Below are 22,378 nucleotides of genomic sequence, written 5' to 3' on the forward strand. Positions count from 1 at the left end.
TGAAACAAAAATAGATACAGCAACAACATCTATATACAGACTGGTAAATTGCCAGTTAAAGGACAAGCAGATGTCACACCCATTCCTCTGCAATAAATAGGGCCCAGACATATCAATCCAAACTAAAATAACTAGCTATGGCAAAGGTAGTCTGGTCATACTTTGTTGCCTTACAAAGACTAGATCTGATGCTCATACATTATGTTCTGAACCTCTGCCTGAAGATGCTAACACTTTCTATGATGCCCAGGTTTATATAATATAAAATGTGCATTATAATGCATTTTATAATGACTTATATGCCCAAGTAAAAATATATACTTCATTAAGGGAAGTGATCCGACAGTTAGAGGAACAGCATTAGAAAGCTCTAGAGGCACAAAGGCGTGAGTTAAGACGATTGCAGGCAGAGAAGGGAGTGCAGACAGCTCAAGCCAAACGTTAAGGTGTATGATAAGGTGACAGAAGGTGAAGTAGCTGACAGTATTCACATCAAAAGGGACAATGAAGCAAGCAATGAGCCTGTAACCACAGTCCATCTATCATATGCTGCAGCACACTCTTAAACAGACGTTGGTGATGCAATACAATTCACTGAATGGAAGCAGCATTTACCTCACTCATTAACCAGCTAAATCCAGCTGAAAAACGACTATCTGAAGAAATACGTTGGTGGCCCAGCGCGCCAGGTGCTAGTTGACACTTTCTTCCGAAACAATGATGAAGGCTATCAGAATGCCTGGAGCAAGCTAAATCGTTGCTTCGGCCAGCCATTCAGAAAGCATTCAGAGAGAAGCTCACCAATTGGCCAAGATTTCAACCTTAGGATGCTCAAGGCCTCAGAAGCTTCTCAGATTTTCTGAGTGCATCATGCAAGGGTCTCGCCATATTAAATGTGAGGAGAACCATAAGTTGCCAATAAAGTACCAGACTGAGCAGCTTCAGGATGGAACCGTCAAGTCACACAAAGCCTGAACGAGAAACAGGAATTTCCAAGTTTCAAGGATTCAATATTCGTGTCAACTTAAGCTGAGATTGCCTGCAATCCAGTTACATCTTTTAATGCTCTTCATTCATCAGACTAAAACTGAAAAGAGAAATCTCAGCAACACAAAGAGAAACTAACCTACCGAATGGAGCCATCTCGGAGAAATGGCTGACAAAATCCAGCCACTGGAGGACTGTGAAGAAGGATTTTTGAAGGGGTTCAACTTTTCCAAAGCAATGGCACCAAGACAAGTCATTCTGGGAGGAGATGAGGAACCCTATGCTGAATGGTCTGATTTAGGATGGACTATTGTGGGGCGCTCCTCACAAAGCCATGAGTTGCTGAGCACAAGTCACCTGTGTCACAGAATTTCTGTTAAAGAGCTACCCCTGGTAACTCCTGCCGATGCTATTTACATTTAAAATCTGACTTCAACGTTGGCAGGGAAAACTGCAAAACAGTGTCACAAGATCACCTTCCTCAACAAGTTGAATGACGGCATACGGTAAAATATACTTACCTGACAACAAATACTCAGCCCTGATTTGCCTCAATTACCTGAAAAGAAAATTGCAATGGGACAAAAGGTATGAGGAGCACTATGTGAAGTTCATGGAGGAGGTCATCAAAAGGGGAAATGCATAGCAGATTGTAAACAGTGGGATTGAAGGTAAGAGACGGTGCATTCCCCGTCACAGCGTTCATCACGCATGGAAGCTGGATAAACTTTGCATAGTGTTCGATGCTCGGCCAGATATAAAGGAACCAGCTTGAACAACTACCTACTCCTTGGGCCTGACATGTTAAAAAATATGGACAGAGTTCTCAACCACTTCCAGGACACCCTGTCGCACTGATGTGTTACATTGAAAAAATGTTCCATCAATTTAATCTGTATGAGGCCAATTGCAACTATCTGTGATTTCTCTGGTGGAAGCAAGGAGACTGGAACTCACCATCTAGCAAGTCCAAGATGAGGTGCATCTATTCAGTGCGGAGAATCTAGCTAAGTAGAATGCAAACCTCTTCTCTCAAGGCTCATTGTTTATAATGAGGAATTTCTATGTACAAAACAGGCTTGCAAGTGTTCAAAGCACTGGAGATGCTATTCAGCATGCAGAGAAGCTCGTAAACTCTGTGCCATTATTGGTTTGCGACTGCACAAGTTTGTGTCGAACAACAGAGATGTCCTAGAGAGTAAACCGCGCTCTGAACGAGCGACCAATGTGAACACTATGGACCTTGCATCAATGACCTGCCCCTTAAGAGAGCCCTTTGGATTCAATGAGATGTGGAGTCTGACCACTTCTGGCTTAATGTCATCCTCAAGGATCAGCCTGCAACACTGTATATTCCTATATATTAAAAATGCAAGGAAACAATGCCAGCTGCAACTACGTTTTTATTTTCAGTTTCCTGCAGAGCTATTATATCAGCGCACTGCTGAAGAGAAAAAAAAGATTGAGTTGTCCTGTGTGTTCTTTGAGGTTAAAAAGGTCATTTTTAAGTTTAGGCAGAAGCTGTTCGGGAATATTCCAGTTTTTTATTTTAATTAGGGAATCAGGGTTTATATTTTTCACTTTCTGATTTTTGTAGAGTTTAGTTGATCCATTCTGGGCATGTGCGGGCGCACCTTCCCAATACGCCTTGCGGGAAGACCTGCCCCTTCTCTGCCTCTTATTGGCTACTGGCTGCTAAACGCTAACGTTAGTAGCCAAGCTAAATTTAAACCAATAAAAAGCTAAATTATTGTCATACCATAGCATGTGGGTTTTGAGATTGCAATATGAATGCAGAATGAGTTTAAATACATTAGTGTGGACTTTAGGCCAGGGTAACTAAAATGAACCTTACATCACCACAACTTTAGTATCACACTTACTAGTTTAAACGTTTTTTTGTTGACTTCGCACCCTTACTTCAGGTAGAACTTAGGTATAGCTGTTTGAAAAGGCTGCAGAATAGGACAAAACATGGCAAACAACACATAACTTAGCCGGCTTTGTCGTTTGTTTTATCACAGTGGTCTTTGGCTCGTTGAAAAGACGGTGAGAGTCACTCTCGGGGCTCTGATTCAAAATTCATTCATGTTTATAAGCTGACAACATCTGTTTTTTATTATTAGGACTCGGCTTCTTACAACCGACTCACAGAAAAATACTCTGCAATGTCATAATCCTGAACAGCTTTAAAGCCTTTGAGATGCCACTGTTGGTTAAAGTTGTATATGTTCTGTCTCATTATATATATATATATATATGTTACACTCTGTGATTGAAGAGAGAACCTAAAGTAGAAATTAAATGAATTATGGTTCATGTGCAGTTGCTTTACATATGACCACTTACAATATGTTATGTGGACTACAGAACTGCCTCATATCAGAACAGTACCTTCTTCCTCCTTGACACAGAAGTACATAACTACTAGGTTTGGTCAGAGAATCCAAGACTGTGATTACTGGAACCATTAGAAACATAAATGTTTTTCATCCCTTGTATAAATTACATATCACAGACTTGTCAGGTATGATTATGATTTTCAAATCGTAGAGAAAAGTATTCAGTCCATTTGTGAGCTGTCTATCTGAATTAAAAGCATCAAAACTAATTATCATGTAACAATCATTGTATTTCTCTGATACCTTTGGTTTCCTGTTTGGTTTAACATCATCTTCCTTTAAGACTTCTTCAGTCTCATTAATCATTTGGATATCCATTGTGTCCATTGTGGAAAAAAATATAACCTCTTTAATGCCTAGAAGGTGACAATTTACAAAAAACAAGTTACAAATAGTGTATGGTTACAGTATGTTATTTACGGTCATTGTCTCTTCCCACAGGTTCCAGGTAGTAGTTTTTTTCTTTTAGTAGCGTTACAGAGTTATTTCCTATGAGCAGGTTCCCATTATGTTTATCTCATGCACACAAACAAGGATGCACATGTGCACAGATAACGCAAAAGTCCTACCAATGGTGTCACACTAGTCCACTGATCTACAGGTGGCAGTAACACACCAAGATATGCAGCGAGGCACCAGCAACACAAATAATATGACTGCAAACTGGTAAACATGAATGTAAAAAATCCTGGATTGACATAAACTCTCAAATCTGTGTTGCATATGTTTTTAGCAGATTTTTACGTTTTTATTTTATAGAAGTATGTGTACACAAGGACTGTTTTTTCATTGTTCCTTTGTAAGTACCCAGGAATAGACAAAACAGCTAATAACAAGGACAACGTAGCTGCAGAGAGCATCATAGCAGAGCACAGCTAGCAGCGAGAGAACTGAGATAGAATTCACTTGTGACTCAAAGCAGCCACGCCCTCAATTATGCCTAATTTAAGCCTTCATAATATTTAAAGTTACATAAAAAACACCCCCATACAGTTTTTAAGGACAAGAAATTATCTATAGAGACCAAAAACATTTTTATGTACCAGGCTGTAAACATCTTTATTTGTGCTGTAAAGTTTGGCATTTTAATATGGGGGTCTATGGAGCCAGTCATTTGATGGACTGCAGTTTATGGCACTTGCGTGTTGGCTTAATTTCTCAGCACCAGAGGTTGCCGCTTGTAAAACAAAGACAGATCACTGATCATTGTTTTCACTGCCATCCAGTGGTGTAACCTGCAACTTTTCAAATCTTATAAAAACTAATGCAGTTTGACATGATAAACCATATTAGATCAGATATTAACAGCTTTTCACAGCTACCAGGTTAATATATATTTTTTCTCAATTCAGATATTTTTTTCCTGCCTATTGGTGAGAGATGTATGTTTATAACAAGTGTCTGCACACACAGCTTGTGCAAAAAAAATATAAGCAGTTACTTCTCTACAACATTAAACATTCATAAATTGACAGCAACTGTTTTTAATATTATTGATATGTCTGGAACAGCTATGCCTCAAAATCATTTCATAATGCTTTTGGAATGGCCGAAAGTGTGTTATGGTGGAGCTGTTTTAATCTAAAAGATTAAAAAAACAACTTGATTTACTCTGTGCCACATAATGTCTACACAGTGGACAGAGACTGTAGTCCACTGCTGCTTTCATAAGATGCTTGAGAACAACCTGTTCAAGTTCAGTGTTACAGCACCTTATCAGTGTCAAGGGGGCATAACTCTACAGTTTCTGGGTTGTGCTATTGATTAAGCATTGTAACTGTATGATTATATTACGAATGGTTCTAGACTATGGAGTGAATGTTTTAAATCTTTGATATTGACTGTTCACCATGAAGATTAGGGTTTTAATTTTTTTATTAAGGCCATAACATGACAAGACTTTAATGTGTCTTTCATGCAAAAGATAAACTTAGTAGTCGATTGAAATATGCTGATGCAGATGCAGTTTTAATAAAACCTTCACAAAGGTTTCTATTTAGCATTCACTGTAATGATACTTTTGTAAAACCTGGAAATATTAATACAGTCAACTATGTATTAATGTTTCACCAAAGGAGCAAGGTACAAGGTATTATTGGGGTTATGTTACAATCTGATATTGTTGCTTTTCAGAATGAGAAGTTATTATATATATTTAGACCTGTCACTGAAAAATTCAAGGATAGGAAAGCATATGAAACTAGCTGCCTTTGTCCCTCCACACGTACAGAGCGGACTTTGGAGCTGGGACAGTACTGTACTGTATGTAAATCCCCACCAACCCCCCATGAGAACAACTTTGGTATAAAAGGCCAATGAGGAGGTTTGTCTGAGTACGGACCAAAGGAGACTTGCAGAGAGGCATGATGGGGGACCTAAAGCTGTGTCTCTCCCTCCTCCTAACCACACTTACCTTGTCTTGTAAGTATTTTTTTAAATTGAGATAATGCTTTAGATTGGGGGTGCCATGGATGTATTACAATTGTACAAAGTAAAAACTCTATTATTGTCTTTACAGATGCCCAAGAAGAGCAGGGAACTTGCCTGAGTAAGTAACAGTATTTTCACATGTTAATTACACAACCTGAACATAATGTAAATGTTAATTACATTGCAGCTGTTCAAGAAACCTACAACTGGGACTATATATTAGAAGATGATATGCAAATTGAACTTTGACACTAGCTCACACATACATTTGTGCTGAGCAACACATCACAGTGCAAACAGCCACAAAGTACTCTGTATTTATTGATTTGGGAAAATGATTGCCAGCACAATCATAACGGCAGCACATACCGCTTTACTCTTTATGTTTTTACCTTCACAATAAAAGCCCTTGACATACAGTATATACAGCATCACTGCTTACCAAGATAAACTTCAATTCATTCAGTTTTTGAAGAAGCAAATATACAAAACAGCTTTCAATATGTAAAATGTATGTAAGTATCTATTATGGTGATGTCCACCAGCAGACGTTGATCTGGCACGTTTCAATTGTGTGACAGCAATTACATAATTAAGTGTGCAATTGGAATGTTTAAATTTATAACTGTCATTTTCTATTGCTTTTTTTTAGTAACATTTCTGAATTAAAACTATTTATGATGTCTTATCCATGTAAGACTTTTAAAGTTATGGCTGAATTGTTAAGGCTTAACCGTTGTACTTTCTCAGAGTACTAGCAGCATACTGAAATCTGAATATATAATCATTATCTTCTCTACCAGTAAACCAAAGGTACAAAGCCTACCACAAGTATGAATACTTGTACAAAGCTGAGTCCTTGAACGCTATCAAAGGTGCGTCCAATCTGAAGAATGGACCTCAGGCCACTTGCAAGGTACATGTCACTGTAATATAACAGCTAAATTGAATCATTCTACGTTCTATTAAATTGATTTAATGTACATCATTATCCCTTTACATGATATCTAGCAGCTAAAATAATCTTTTAAAACAGGTTGAAATTGAAGTACCTCAGACTTGTAGTTTCATCGTCCGCACCACTGGCTGTAGCCTGAGTGAGGTGGTCAACATGGACGAAGAAGGAAACCCTGTGTTCGGTCCTGCATCCAGCTCTGATGCCTTTGCTGCTGAAATGGAGAGGTACTTTATAGCAACAGTTTTCCTAATCCAAGGCATCCAGTTGCACGAACACACATTATGAAATGAAACATATTTTCTATAGGATTTAATGTTAAAATTCTCACATTTTCTGTAGGTATCCTCTGAAGGTTGTGGTTGAGGGTGTGTACGATGTGAGACTGTACCCCGAAGACGGTGAGACAACAACAATACTGAACATCAAGAGGGGTATCATCTCTGCCCTGGCTGTGCCTCTGCTGGAAGAAGACATGAATAAGAAAATGGTAAGTCCACTACTACTGTATGCTAAGAACTAAAAACCTTTCACGTCCTCATGTGAGAACTGTTTCCTACAACACAATAAAAAGAATGTGACCGCAATTCAATTATATCAATATCTCTGTTGACATTTATTTCAGCCCACTATCCATGGAGAGTGCAAGACCAGTTATTCCGTCAAGTCTAGAGAGGACATTGCAACTGACATCAGCCTCACCAGGGACCTGTCCAGATGTGACAAATTTAACCCCATTAGAGATCACACCAGCCCCTTGGCGCTTATCTCTGGCATGGTAAGATATCCAAGCAACACATGTGTTATTATTATTTATTTTTTTCTATAAAGCAACATTGCTGACCAAATTTTTCCAACTTCACTGATTCCACAGCAAACAAAAATCACATTACTGTACTAATTCTGTCTAAAGGACATAATTGATATGCTGTGCAGTGTGAAAGCAAACCGCCACTGTATCATTGGTGCTTTGGCTCGAGAAAAGCACTGAACAAATAAAATGTATTATTATTACTACCATTAGCATCCATAATATTGTTGAAATCATAAAACAAGAATCTTGCAGATGAACTTTATTCTTTGACTTTCAGCACTACCCTCTTGCCCAGCTGGTCAGAAGCACTCAGAACTGCAACTACAAGTTTGACAATGAGAAAAAACACATGACCTCTGGGTCCTGCACTGAGAACCACATCATCATTCCCTACTCTCACAAGTAAGTCCAACCGCACACTGCACTCTTTACTGTGCTTCATTATGTGAGTGGACATACTGATACGTCTTGTTCAAGGATTCTTCTTTCAACCTTGTGTTGTCTCCATAGGGGAGAATATGGAGTTACCAATGTTGGAAAGCAAGAACTGACTCTAGTTGAGGTTTCCACTCACAACGATAGCGTCTTTGACCGCAGTAAGCTTCTCTTCCTATATCTTTTCCCTTTTTTTAAGGCTATTTAGAAAAATGGAATTAAAGATATGATCACCTTAATACAAACATTTACTTGTGTATCATAGGTGGCATTGTCAAGGGTCTTCACATGGACACTGTCGAGGACAGGAGTGTTATCCAGGATAAAGATGCAGGTCTCAACCTACTGAGAGAACTGGCCACTCTGCCCGAGACTGAGGGTGAGAGGAGGGCCCACCTCTTCCAAAAGCTTGTCACCATGGTCCGTGGAATGAAGACTGAGACCCTGAGCCCCGCTCTTCCTGAGGCTCTTGCCGTGTCCCGTGTCCTGACCTACCAGGTTCTGGCCCAGTGTGGAACCCCTGAGTGCAGCAGCGCCATCATGCAGATCTTCAGGACTTTTGACAGCTCCTCGCTGGAGGTCGATGCCGGTGTTTTTGCTATGGGACTCGTGTCCAATCCCTCTGCCCTCCTGATCAATGACATGCTCGAAATGACCAAATACAAGCCCAGCAAGCCCATCATGTATGCCCTGAGCAATGTTGTCAAGAGGTGAGTGAAATAACACTTTATTTCAGGTTAAATAATATTTCAGCAAATGTTTTGCCTCTTTGCTTAAAATGGGATATGCAAAATATAATTCTAAATATTTCTTCAACAGGTTTTACAAAGCTGAGGGAAAGCTAATCCCTGAGATTTACTCTGTTGCTGAGTTCATGGCTGCCCAGTTGGGTGACTGCTCTGGTGATAAGGACAACACTTTCTTGACATTGAGAGTGAGTAACCTTCCTTATTAGTCACAATTTAAATGACTGCCAACACCAAGGAGCCCAATATCAATGTGTCCTCTGATTCCAGGTTATTGGAAACATGGCTCCAGCTCTGGCATCTGCTGGTCCTGCACTCAGATCTGGTGTGATCCAGTGTGTGAACCAACCTGCTGCTTCCCTGGCTGTGCAGCAGGCTGCCATCCAAGTGTTCAGGCTGACTCCCGTCCCCGAAGAGGCAAGTGAAACTATTTCAATGGTTTGGAAAAACTATCGGAATAATTATTTCTACTGTATACTAATTTTATTCATGTCTATTGGTCACAGGGCAGAGAGGTTCTCATGCAGGTGCTTTTGGACAGCGCCAGCCCCATGCAAAAGCGTGTTGCTGCATATCTGGTTCTTATGAAAGACCCCCAGCCCACTGAACTGGCCCAGCTGGCTGATGCCTTGCCCAATGAGCAGGACAAACAAGTCAAGAGCTTTGTGATCTCCCACATTACCAACATTTTGTCCTCAACTGAGCCAGAGACCCAAGAGTAAGTGAAAAGAAGTTTAAGATTTATATTCATATTTCTTAAATGTGTTGTTTGACTAAATGGTGAGTATGAGGATGTGATCACCATCAGAGATTTAACAGCATTATTTTATTCTTTCCTACAGACTGAGAGAGAAGATTCGAGATGCCCTGCAGGGTAATGAGGTTGGGCCCACAATGGACCCAACTAAGTTCTCTCGCAACTACAAGATGGGATCTGTGGAGGGCAACATGATCTTTGAGGATTCCAGCTATCTGCCCAAGGAGGTCATGCTTGAAATGACTCTGAAGGCTTTTGGCTATGACATCGACATGATGGAGGTAAACATTCTGAGCTATTTTAATCTAAATTGTGCTTTAAGACAATTTTTCAGAAAGCAGATTTGTCAGTGAAACATGTATCACCTTTACAGGTTGGTATGGAGGGAAAAGGATTCGAGCCAACCATCGATGCCCTGTTTGGAAAGAATGGTTTCTTCCCCGACACTGCCCTGAAGACAATGTACTTTGTTTCTGAAAACATGCCACTCAGAGTCAATGAGATCCTGCAGAACATGCTCCCTGCTCTGAAGAAGGACAGGATGAAGAGACAGGTACTCAGATCAATCTATTTGTACACATTAATAAAACAAATATAATGATGATGATCAGTTTTTTAGTAAGAGGCATAATATTCTAAGAAAGTGTGAACATCCATGTTTAGGCCTCCCAGAGCCTGATGAGGGAGATCGGACGCAACTTCAACAAAGTCTTCAAGGCATTGAAGGAGGCACAGTCTCCTGAGGCAATGGTTTATCTGAGACTTTTGGGAAATGAGCTGGGATATCTGAGGACCAACGAAATGGAGGAGATGGCCTACTCTGCTACCATGATGATTGACAGCATGTTCAAGATGTTCCCAACTGATGTAAGGATCTTCTTTTAAGGGCATAGTTGTAAATCAAAGAATAAATTAATTTAGTATTTCCTTGTCTATGATTGTGTATCTATTTTTGCCACAGATCATGATGGCACTGATGACCAAGGCTGACAACACAATCTTTGCCCACTACATCTTCATGGACAATGAATTCTTCCTTCCTACTATTACTGGTGTGCCTCTGAGGATTACAATGTCTGGTACTTTCACCCCTGGCATCAAGGGTGGACTTCAGGTTGCCCGTGACATGGTAATTTTCCATAAATGTGTTTAAATAAAAAATGCAAAAATCACAATGAATTGCATCTGCACAACTCTTTACGTTTTTCCTATGTGTTCACACAGAGTGAAGTGTCCTTCATGCCCTCTGCTAGCATTGAGTTTGTATCTCAAATTGGCTCCTTCATCCCTGAATATGTCAACTCTGGATTAGAGATGCACAGCAACTTTTTCCATGAAAGTGGGCTCAGGGCCAAGATATCCATGGAACCTAACAATGTCAAGCTGACCATCCCTGCTCCAATGAGTCCAATCAAGCTCATCCAAATGACGTAAGTCATAGTAGAAATTTTGAAAACGCCTTAGTTCAACATTTTTTTATTTCGCTAATCATGGCCGCATACAAATGATTAAGAGGATCTTATAGCTTGGATTGCAACAATTTCTGCTTTTCTACATTAAGATTAAAACAGCAAAAGCTCTGCATTCTAACTTTGTACATTTAACATTTAGAAACTCCCTGGTGGCAGTGACTGGATCAGAAGTGAAGACCATCCCCCCGATGGTGATGGACAAGGTTGACGCTAGTGAGTGCACTCCTTTCTTCGCTGGAATGAAATACTGCACTGCTCTGCAGTACACTGATGCTTTCTCTCAAGAGTCATCACCCTACTTCCCCATCACCGGAGACAGCAAGTGAGCAAAACTGTCCAAAACACCAGCACCTCATTTTCTTTAAAAAAAAATATTAATTATCAATATTTGCTAATTATCTGAATTATCTACATAGATTTGCGGTGGAACTCCACCCCAATGGAGAAGTCACTGAGTACACAGCCACTGTTGCCTACGAGCTCCTTAGGGAGGGAGAAGAGGGCCGGCAGAAGGTTGACTCTGTGAAGTTTGTTCTGAGGGCTGAAGGTAAAGTATAATATGGACATTATGATAACCCCTTTCCATCTTCTTAGTGGCTCAAGTGGCCAAAAAGGTTTATTGATTTATTTAATATTAAAATATTTCTTGGTCAACAACAGGTTCAGAGCCCACTGAAGCAAGAGCAATCATGAAATATAATAGAAGAAAGAATGTCATCACAGCTGACATCCAGATCCCTGACTACGATGTGGAGGCTGGACTCAGGCTGGGTGTTGTTGATGGAAACACTAAGGGCAAAGGAATTCACAGTATCTCTCTTGACCTCATAAAGAAGAACATCCCTCAGCTCTCTCTGGTTGGCCGTGCCAAGTAAGAAATCAACCATAAATCCTCATTAACATTAATGTCACCCTCACAATTGATAGTATGCTAACTCACTGGCACATTTTTCAGTCTCAAGGCCATGAAGGAGGGTATGCTGCAAGTACAACTTCTTGTCCCCTCAATTAATGCTGATGCCACCGTCACAGCCAACATGAAACGTGATGAGGAATTGGAACTGGAGCTTAAGAGTGAAATCAAGATCATGGCCGCAAACTCTGAGCAGAAAATCTCAATGAAATATGGTAATTATACAGATATTTTCCAGAATATTACTTACATATTCATTTAATAATTGCTTACATTTTTGATAGGTAAATTTAAATCTGGGTCATATCCTAAATGGAGCTACATCTGGCATTTCAGAATTGTGGTGGAAATTCTAGACCCAAAATATGGGGCCATTTTGCCCTTCAGAAAATGCCAAATTTGATAGATTCATAGTCATTTTAGTCCCAGATTAAGTTTTGCCTGGGGATTAGAGAAATATTACCTCATGTTTTAGGATTCCATTCATTGTTCTCTATTGTTGCAGATGCCAGCAAATTTGAGGTTTTGTTCAAGTCTGATGTGAACACTGACACCACCAGCTTGCAGGTGGGGCAGACTGACATGAAAGTCCGTAACATCTTCAAGACGTTTGTGGAGGTATGTAGATTTGATTAAAAGTATTCACAATTCATCTTCTGTTTTGATTTTTAATTTTGAGCATGAATAAAATACTGGCTATTGTTTTCTTAGGCAGCAAACAATTACATGGCAAAGTATGCTGATATCCCTTACATTCAGAACTTCAGAGTGCCTGATATGCCCGAGATTTCCCTGCCAGAGACACTGTTCCTGAATACGTAAGTGATAACAACTCTGAGGTGAATGTTTAAAGTCCCTGGCTTTTTTTCCAAGCAATTATTAATTTTACTATTTTCCCTTATAACAGGGAGGCAAAGGCTGTCTACTATTTCAACAATGAGCACTTCAACATTGCCATCCCTCTACTTCTTGGAGGAAAGTCAACAGAAGAGCTTAACTTCCCACCAGCTTTGACCACACCTTCCCTGTCTCTACCTCAATTTGGACTGGAGATCGCCTCCATGGAAATTCCCATTCCAGAGCTTGTTGTCCCTGAGAGCTTTACTTTGTCCATTCCTCTTTTTGGAAAAGCTGAGGTGTCAACTCTGATGAAGAGCAACTTATATGACATGGAGGCCTCAATGGCTGCTGGGAAAGATATTGTGGAAACACCAAGCTACTCAGCTATGTTTGATGTGAAAGGAACCTCCCCACTTGACATCCTCTCAATAAATATTAAAGGTATTTCATAGTAAATATCATTCATGACATCAGGATTTGAATAATTGGTATTATTAACAAACAGTTAAAATCACGCATTGGTACAATAGTTTTCAGTTACAGTTTTCAACTTATATTAACGTAAAAAAGTGTGACTTAATTTCGGTTACAGTATTACAGTGACAAATATATTTGTTATCAAGCTATAAATCATCTGTTCTTCTTTTGTGCTTTATGTAGGTTCTGGAATGTTGGCCAACACTGATTCCATCAAGGCCGAATTGAAAAGCTCTTTGGCACATAAATTCCTCGAAGCCATGATTAGTATTGTTGAGGATGTAACCATCACAGACAAAATCAATTTGAAATCTAGCAGCAAGATTGAAGCCACAAGCAAATTGGGTCAATATATTAGACTAGAGCACACTGGCATGACTGGAATCAACACTGAAGAAATTTCTGCTGATAGCAGCTTTGAGGGAATATTCACCGCTGGACCCGTGTATGGCAAGACCATTTCGACCCAGTCATTCACCATCTTCCCATTCAGGCCAGAAGCAAAAATTGATACTACTGTTCAGTTTGACTCCACAATTGGTAAGGCCGAGAACACAATTGCAGCAACTCTTGCCAATGGTGAATTCTCAGTTGTGTCAAACACCAATGCCTTTGAAGACGCCTTGACCCATGTTGCTGAGCTTTCCTTCAAAGACAGCAAGCTGTCACTGAAATGTGATGCAAATGCTCTTGCTCTTGGTATGAAGATCCGTAACCAGGCTGAATCCTCTGCTGGTGCTGGTGAAATCGTCATGAGAATGGAGACAAATGCAGACCACTCTGAAAACCGTGTTAACTCTCTGCTGACTGCCTCTCTTGATGTCAATGGTCTGGCGGTGAACAGCGATGCCACCATGAAGATCCTTGAGAATGAGGCTACTCACAAGGCTACTATGAAAATGAACAAGGACGGTTTGACCACAAGTGGAACAACCACCCTCCAGAGCCCCCTGTTCTTGGAAAACACCTTCAACGCTGGGCTTGATGCTTCAACGGCAACTCTATCCATTACCAACAAGGCTGCAATGCGTGACATCAAGGTTGATAATACCAACACTCTGACCATTACTCTCTCTAGCCTTGACTTCAACTCAAAGGCTGAAGCCACCGGCAGTGAGTATGTCACTTACACTCATGATATCACCGTCGACATGAAACCATACACTGCCTCTGCAAATGTTAAAAACAACCTCAAGCTTCTGGCGGCCGACTTCATTAATGAGGCTCAGCTGCAGGCAGAGCTTTACAAGATGGACCTGACTGGAAGCCTGAAAGCCATCTATGGTGAGGAAGAGATCAAGCACACCTATCAGGTAAATTATGCTGATATGACGGCGAACGCAAAGTGCAGCACCACTGGGAAACTCCTGGGAACGCACATGAGCCACAACACTGAGCTTGAGGTTGTCGGTCTTGCTGTCAGGATCACAAATGATGCCCGCTTCAACTCACAGCCGATGCGCTTTGACCACACCATCCGTTGCAGTATTGTTCCTTTCGATTTCAACCTTGATGCCATTTTCAATGCTGATGGAGACATGACCATGTATGGAAAGCATAGTGCCCAGCTTTATGGCAAGTTCCTTCTTAAAGCTCAACCCCTGGCTTTTGCTAGCTCACATGAATGCAGAGCATCAGTAAACCAGCAGCTAGACACCGGTTTTGCTCTTGAGACCACATTTGACAACAAGATGGATACTGTTCTGTCACTCCAAGAGCAGAAGACCAGTTTTAGAATGAAGTCTAAAATGAATGAGCATGCCTTAAATCAGGATATGAGTGTTTACAACACTGCTGAGAGAACTGGAATTGAGGTTTCTGGTACCATCCTCACAAACATGGTCAATGCAGAATCCACCGAAAACCAGGAATTCACCATCTCTTCCTTTCTCAAGTATGACAAGAACACAGATAGTCAAATTATTCAGTTCCCTCTGATTGAAAATCTTCCTGCATTCTTAGAAACCGTCAAGGGTGTTGTTGTGCTTGTTGCAGAGGCACTGCAAAACTACCTCAACAATGAGGAGATAAAGGCTAAACTAGAAGCTCTTCCCCAGTATGTAAGCGACTTTGTTTCACAACTGAATATTCAAGGCAAGGTTGTTCAGCTGAAGCAGTATTTCAATGATTTTACCCAAGAATATGTCATTTCCATGGAGGACGTGGAATCATCTTTGAGCAATCTCAAGGTTACTGTTGAAAAACTGTTGGCTGATCTTACTCTTTACATCCAACACTTTGCTGGTATGGTGAAAGAGATTATTGTTAGTGGCACCCGGCCAGAAATCCTCATTCAGAAGATCCAGGAACAGCTGAATGCCATTAATGAGGAATATGACATCCAGGCAATGGTTGTATATGTGATTGATACCATGAGGGAGGTTGTGCAGCAGATTGACTTGGAAAAGCTCCAGGGCAGCAGCATTGCATTCCTGCGTGATATTGATTCCAAGTATGAAGTCAAGGCCACCCTACAGACAATCATAAGTGACATTAAACAAATGATTGAGACCTTTGACATGCAGCAATGTGTTGCTGATCTGAAGAAGTTAATTTCATCCATTAACTTTAAAGCTAATATTGAGAAACTAGTGAGTGGGATACCCACAGAGATTTTCAGCGCTATAACAGATTACATTAAGGAAATGATTCAGGACCTTGACATCCTAGGTAAGATCAACACATTCTATGCCAAGATGAGAGAGTTGATTGTAACATTTGATTCTGACAAAAAAGTTGAGGTTGTCTTGGAAAAGGCTGTTGAGCTCATCAAGCAGTTCAGAATTGAGGAAACTATCATGGCTGTGGTAAACATGGTGAAGGACGCAGACATCCCTACCAAATTCATGGAAGTCTTTCAGGGGGCTATTAACTATTTGAAAACAACCGTTGTTAAGGATATAATTCAACAGCTGAATATGTATATTGAAACTATTACGCAAAAATTGAGGGCATTGGATCATAATGAATTTGTGGATTATGCTAATCAAATGATTGCTGATTACACAGTTTACGTGAATGAGCTGATCAGGACTTTTGAAATCCCCCAGAAACTTGAGGCAACAAGAGATTTTGTCAACCTTGCATTATCTTCTATCACAGGCTTAATGGAAAACCTGAGAGAAATCAAAGCTGCAGAAATGATTAAATCTGTTAAGGAGTTCATTGACCGGGTTGCGCTTGACAGCATTAAGACATTTGCTGAATTTATGAAGGAGAAAATTACAAATCTGGATGTCAAAGCGGAGATTACCTCTTATCTGGACTTTGTGAGCAAATACTACACTAGAGCCATCACTGTGGTAACTGATATCTTCACCAATACAGTTGAGATGTTTAAGAATGTGGTACCTGAGCAAAAAATCATCAGCGAGATTCAGCAGATCATTGAAGGGCTGATTATTGAATTGAAGAAGGCTGAGTTGAATATACCATCCTTTGTTCTTCCTCTCACTGACCTTGTTGTGCCCTCTGTGAAGCTCAGCATGGATGAGCTTAAACAGTTTGAAATCCCAACACAGCTAGACATCCCTGAGTTCACCATCCTTGGCTTCTGTACTCTTAAAGCCACCACAATTTCCTTGGATGACATCAAACAGAGAATCATTGAACTTTTCGATTTCGTTGTCAACTTTGAGATCAAAATGCCTGATGTGGAGGCTATCTTTGGAGACCTCACAATTAACTATCTTCCTTCCATGCCTGAGATGACCTTCCCAGAAATCAGCCTTCCTGAGATCTCATTCCCTACCATCCCACAAGTTCCCGTAGAGAAGCTTGTCAAGTCTCTTCAGCTTCCTGAGATCACACTGCCAACCATTCCAAATCAGATCATTGTCCCATGCTTTGGTAAACTCTATGGTGAGATCAAATTCCAAACTCCCATCTACACCATCAAGACTTCTGCTGAGTTCCAGAACTCCACTGAGAGTGAAATGACACCTCAATTCACTGGATTCCTTACTTCCCAGGCTACATCTCCAAGTTTTGAAATTCTTAATTACAAACTTGACTCCACTGCTCGTATTGCAATCCCAGAAATGAGTCAGGTTGTCCTTGCAGAGACTCTTAAATTCAACCATCTTGCTCTTGGTGTTGAACATCAGACATCTGTAACTCTCTATGGCAAATCAGCCGAGGCCCAAGGCAAAACTACAATTAGGGTTATCACTACACCTTACACTGCTGACTTCATGAACACAGGATTAATTGCTATGGAAGAGGGAATGTCTGCCTCTCTTGATACAACTTACAATCATATAGTGGACCTTCCGATTGTTAATGTCAGGAGTGAGGCCAGTGTAACCCAGAAAGCAACTGCTCGGCAAGATGGCTACACCTTCACTCTAACAGTTGACAATTCAGGCACTGGCAAATTCAATGCTGAGGATGGCACTCACAAGAGCAACTTGCAATTGTCACTTACTCCGAGCATTTGCACGCTTACTTTCTCTGGTGACACAGACTCAACCTTCTTAAAGATGAAACAGCAAATTACTGCTGAATCTGGCACCCTTTCCTACTTCAAGTTTAATATCCGCAATGAAGCAGAGGCACCAGTCATTAAGAACAGTCTTGTTGTGGCATCTGGACATGCCAACCTTTATGATATGAAGGCTGAGCTGAAAGCAAACCATGACACAGAACTGTATGGTGCAGTCACTGGAGTCCTGTCCAATGGAATCAACATTTTAGTCCGTCCTGCTGAGTTAAGCTTTGAATTCCAAAACAAAGGAAATGCCAAGGTCAACATTTTTGAAACTCTGATTGCTAAGATAGATCTGCAGAATGATTACTCAGCAACCCTCAAACCAAACAGCCAACAGATGAACACTGTTAGTCTGGCTCGTCTTAATCAGTACAAAATGTTTTACAACCTCACTGCTGACAATAATGAAAACAAGGCTGGCATCTTTGTTGCCATGGAAAGCGAGGCCAATCTTGACTTCCTGACATCCCCCATCAGCATTCCTGAGATAGACCTGCCTTTGGTTGACTTCAATACTCCAGCTATCAGTGATCTGAACTTGTATGAGCAGACTGGATTGAAGAACATTTTGACTACCACTGAGCAGTCTGTGAATGTGGATGCGAAGATTGTTTACCAGAAAAGCCAGGCTGCCCCCCTTGTTGATATGATGGGTCTGTTCCAGATTCCCTCTGTCGGTAACCTGATCACAGAGATGTCTTTCAAGTCCACCATCATTAATCTAAATGTCAATGCTGGACTGTATGCTGAGGATGATCTTGTGTTCCGTCTGGGAGCTGCCACAGCCTCTGTGTTTGAGGGTCTAAAAGCCAAACTTGATGGTACCACCAGTCTGACCACCAAGAGAGGAATCAAGTTGGCCAATTCCCTGTCGCTTGAAAATCGTCACATTGAAGGCACTCATGGCAGCACCATCAGTATGAGTACTGACACTTTTGAAGCTGCTCTATCTGTGGCTACCGTTGCAAAGATTGCCCTGCCTATACTCAACCTGGAGGCAAACCAGAATTTGGTTGCAGACACCAAAACCAAAGCAAATGCTGTCTCCACCTTGAGAATGAAGGGAGACTTCAACCTCCCTCTGATCAATGCTGTTGGAAAGGCCGAGGCAGACCACAGTCTGAAGCTGGAGGGAAGCTTTGAGTATGTTTCCATGGAGTCATCTACAAAGGCCAACATGGATGGCACAGTGCTTGAAGACTATCTACTTTTGGGAGTCCTGGATAATGACATTAATCTGTATCTGAATAATGATGGCATACGCTCAACATCCAAGGTTATTGCTGACGCCAAGCTTAACCAAGGCACCACCAAAGTCATTGGCATGGATGTAAATGAGAATCTTGCTGTAGAAGCCTCCCTGAACCGTGTGTATGCAGTGCTGAAGTATACTGGCAACAACGAGGCAAACTTGTTCAATTTTAACACCAACGGGAGACATGTTGTCCAGGCTACCATTGATCTTGCCCCAACCTCTTCCTTGACTGCTGATATTGAGATTGATATGTCCCAGCCATGCACTCTTGGGGACTTCAGCATATTTGAGAAAACTGTTGCTGAGGTGACAGCCACCAAGCAGAAGATCTCTACCAATGGCAAGTTTGTCAGTCCACTGTACACCACAAACCTGGCAGCGGAACTAGAGGGTGATGCTCCTGTCTTCAAAGTCACCTTGAAGTCTTCTGCCACCTCTGTCATTGTGCTCTTTGAATATGACATGGATGGTGAGTTGTTCAAATTACCCTAACACGTTCATCTGTTTTATTTTGCAAGAATTGTTGATCAACATATCTTTCAAATATTTCTTTCAATAGCTTCTACTACTGTAAACATTGAGAGTGAAGCTCTGAACATGGTCAGCAAAGTTGTCCTGACACATGCTGACATGACCATGGATGTCAATCATGTCATTACCCAAGCCTTGAGGTAATATTCAGTATTTATTTTGCAATATACGTTGAATAATGCTTCTGATATTCAAAGTTTAAAGTTATAAACTCCTTTTCTGCACATTTCAGGAGAAAACGGCAGGCGGATGACAGGTAAATATTAAAATAACAGATTATTTTCAAAATTTTCATCTTGGCCATTGATCTTAATGTTTATAAATTATATTATTTTATATTGAATACCAGGTAAATAATTAATCAAGGCTTTTTACTTAAAAATGCTTTCATTTTCTTACAGAAACTCTCACCACACCCTGAATGTGGACATCACCAGTCCTACTTTCACTGATGCAAACCTTCGTTATGCTGCTCGCAGAGATGGTATAACTGCCTCAGTATCTACCCCCTCCACTGGCTTCCTGGGCCTTCAGTTAAATGGCAGAGCCCCATCTCAGATGACTGCTAGAGCCTATGGGCGTTATCCTGTGAGTTTACTAACATGACCATGTTGTTCGGATGGAAAATTAAATATCGAAATCAAAATATAGGTAAAATAATATTTTATTTCTTCTTTTTAACAGTCTGCCCCAGAGGTTGATGTTGACATGCTGGTCATCAGATCATCTTCTAAGAATGCTAATAAGATGAATCTGCAGATCGCCTACAACATGGAGGCACCCAAAGTAATGCTCGATCAACTCAAGATGAGACTACCTTCCATCATCTCTACATTTACAATGTTTGCTGACAAGTACCAGATCACAAGCAACATGGAAGAGTTGAAGAACTCTGTTGTTAACCGCATTAGCGAGGCCTATGATGCTGCAATCAACTATGATACTCAAATGAGCCAGCTGTCAATCTTCTTCAGGAACATCATTGTCCAGTACCAGAAGTCTGTCCAGGTATTTCTGGATGTTGCTGTCAAGGTCTTCAGGGAAACCCAGTTCAAACTGCCTGGGTCTGATGAGATGACCACTCTCCCTGTAGTCCTGAAAAAGCTGACCAGCAGCATTTCTGCTTTTCTACATATGACCCTCCAGACAATCTCTACCAACATGGAGGTCTACTATAACTCCTTTGTTGAGCAGATCAGCATTGTGAAATTGCCCATGCCAGTCGGTGATGCAATCACTGGAGGCCAGATCTTGGATCAGGTCAAATCAGCTTTCAAGAACATCTTTGATGAACTGGTGGACTTTGTGAAAAATATGGAGAGTCTTGACACAATGCTAGTGAAGATGGGTGAGACCCTGAAGGCTATTGTTGAGAAATCTCAGGAGTTTGTTGACTCTATCAAGTCTGACTATTTAGATGCTGTACTCATCAACGTCAATGTCGTCTATCTTAACCTTGTCACAGTCTTAAAGAATATTGTTGACCAGATCTCTGCCCTAAATATGGATCAGATCAACAATGCACTTGAATACATTATGGACATGTTCATTACTTTATTGGACCAGTTCAATAGCACTGTTTATAGTTTCCTGGAGCAAAATTCAGAGGAAGCTCAAGCCTTCATGAAAGTTAGAGAAGGAAGACTTGAGATTGACCTTCCATTTGCCTTCCAGCAGTGAGGTCCATATGAAACACTACCATCTGTTCAAAACACATGCTTGGAAGAAGTATGGACAATGTGCTCTGCAACAATATTTATAACAATGAGTTTAACTGAAACACCTGTTGTATCATTTTTCATTTAAATTGTTTACTGTGTACAAACATTGACATAATAAGATTTTACTGAAACTCACCTTCCTGCAAAGACTGAAAAGCAACAATAAAGTACATAAATGCAACGTGTAATTTTCTGAAATCATGCTTTGTAAAGTTTTTGGGAATTCACATCTAAACTTTAAATTAATGAGAGTTAAATCAAAATACACAAAATTTCTCGAGTCATGATTCAAGAATTGATTGATCATTTTGAGATAACTGAGGACCAATTAGATATTGAATTAGATAGCGATGTCGCTAATTATTAGACACAAATACACTGTTAAGGTTAAAGCAATTCCAACAATAAAAAAAAATCACAGCATAAGCAAGAATGAATACAAAACCAGAGCATAAAAGTATTCAATACTGGCAATAGTAGCAACATCTACATACAAACAGACATTTAAAAAAAGAGACACAAAGAGAAATGCTTCCAGTAATTATTCACTACCTGTGGTTAAGAAGTACATTTCCATAATACATAATATCATAGTCTTACATAATGCACAAAATAGCAACTTTAACTTTTATGTAAATGGTCCACATCCTTTCCTTCATCAAAGTCAAAGGTTTCTATTATTATGATGTTGCATCAGGTGGTAATCAAGAGCTCTCAGGTCACATTAGTCATCCTGATGCATCTTCCTGTGATAACTGAGACTTTCCTGATTGCCGGTGTGTTGCCTTCAGACATCTGTCCAGCCATAAATTCCTCTTCTGATGGTTTCTCAAATTTCACTAATAAAGTTATCTTATTTTATCTTATCTTTCTCACAGTGAAGAGAGCCTGGTGGGTCCAGGAACACCTCATTAAACAGGAGCTTCAGGGCGGAGCATCAGGTCACTTAGATAATCTGTAAAACATTGCAGTTACAGTGTTACATTATCCTGTCATGTTTATCAGAGAATGTATAATGTATAACTGGACATACATTTGGTCTTGAATAAAAGGGTAATAATATTATGGGGGGTGTAATGGAAAATTATATTAGTGTATGCTGGAAGTATATAGTGTAAAGGTTTTGAATGAAATGTACTATGACGTGAAGATTT

General features: G+C 40.4%; 1 protein-coding gene across 1 annotated transcript; it reads left to right on the forward strand.

Annotated features, from left to right (window-relative positions):
- Positions 1-5,755: 5,755 nt before the first annotated feature.
- LOC129106903 (apolipoprotein B-100-like) lies at positions 5,756-21,183 on the forward strand. Its single transcript, XM_054618175.1, has 29 exons — positions 5,756-5,810; positions 5,908-5,937; positions 6,623-6,735; positions 6,856-7,001; positions 7,117-7,264; positions 7,400-7,552; positions 7,866-7,990; positions 8,099-8,184; positions 8,289-8,733; positions 8,843-8,957; positions 9,040-9,186; positions 9,276-9,487; positions 9,612-9,807; positions 9,900-10,079; positions 10,190-10,393; positions 10,488-10,655; positions 10,751-10,956; positions 11,138-11,320; positions 11,415-11,545; positions 11,659-11,869; positions 11,954-12,126; positions 12,417-12,529; positions 12,623-12,729; positions 12,819-13,192; positions 13,412-19,441; positions 19,532-19,643; positions 19,736-19,759; positions 19,905-20,091; positions 20,188-21,183. Exons 1-29 carry the CDS (start codon positions 5,756-5,758, stop codon positions 21,181-21,183), a joined length of 11,370 nt encoding a protein of 3,789 aa, XP_054474150.1.
- Positions 21,184-22,378: the final 1,195 nt, after the last annotated feature.

The sequence above is a fragment of the Anoplopoma fimbria genome, chromosome 18 (assembly GCF_027596085.1).
Source record: "Anoplopoma fimbria isolate UVic2021 breed Golden Eagle Sablefish chromosome 18, Afim_UVic_2022, whole genome shotgun sequence".
Lineage (NCBI taxonomy): Eukaryota > Metazoa > Chordata > Actinopteri > Perciformes > Anoplopomatidae > Anoplopoma > Anoplopoma fimbria.

Coding starts and splice junctions, on each gene's coding strand:
- LOC129106903 (XM_054618175.1), top strand. CDS start 5,756: ATGGGGGACCTAAAGCTGTGTCTCTCCCTCCTCCTAACCACACTTACC. Junction 12,127..12,416: donor GAAAATCTCAATGAAATATG/GTAATTATACAG, acceptor CTATTGTTGCAG/ATGCCAGCAAATTTGAGGTT. Junction 13,193..13,411: donor CCTCTCAATAAATATTAAAG/GTATTTCATAGT, acceptor TGCTTTATGTAG/GTTCTGGAATGTTGGCCAAC.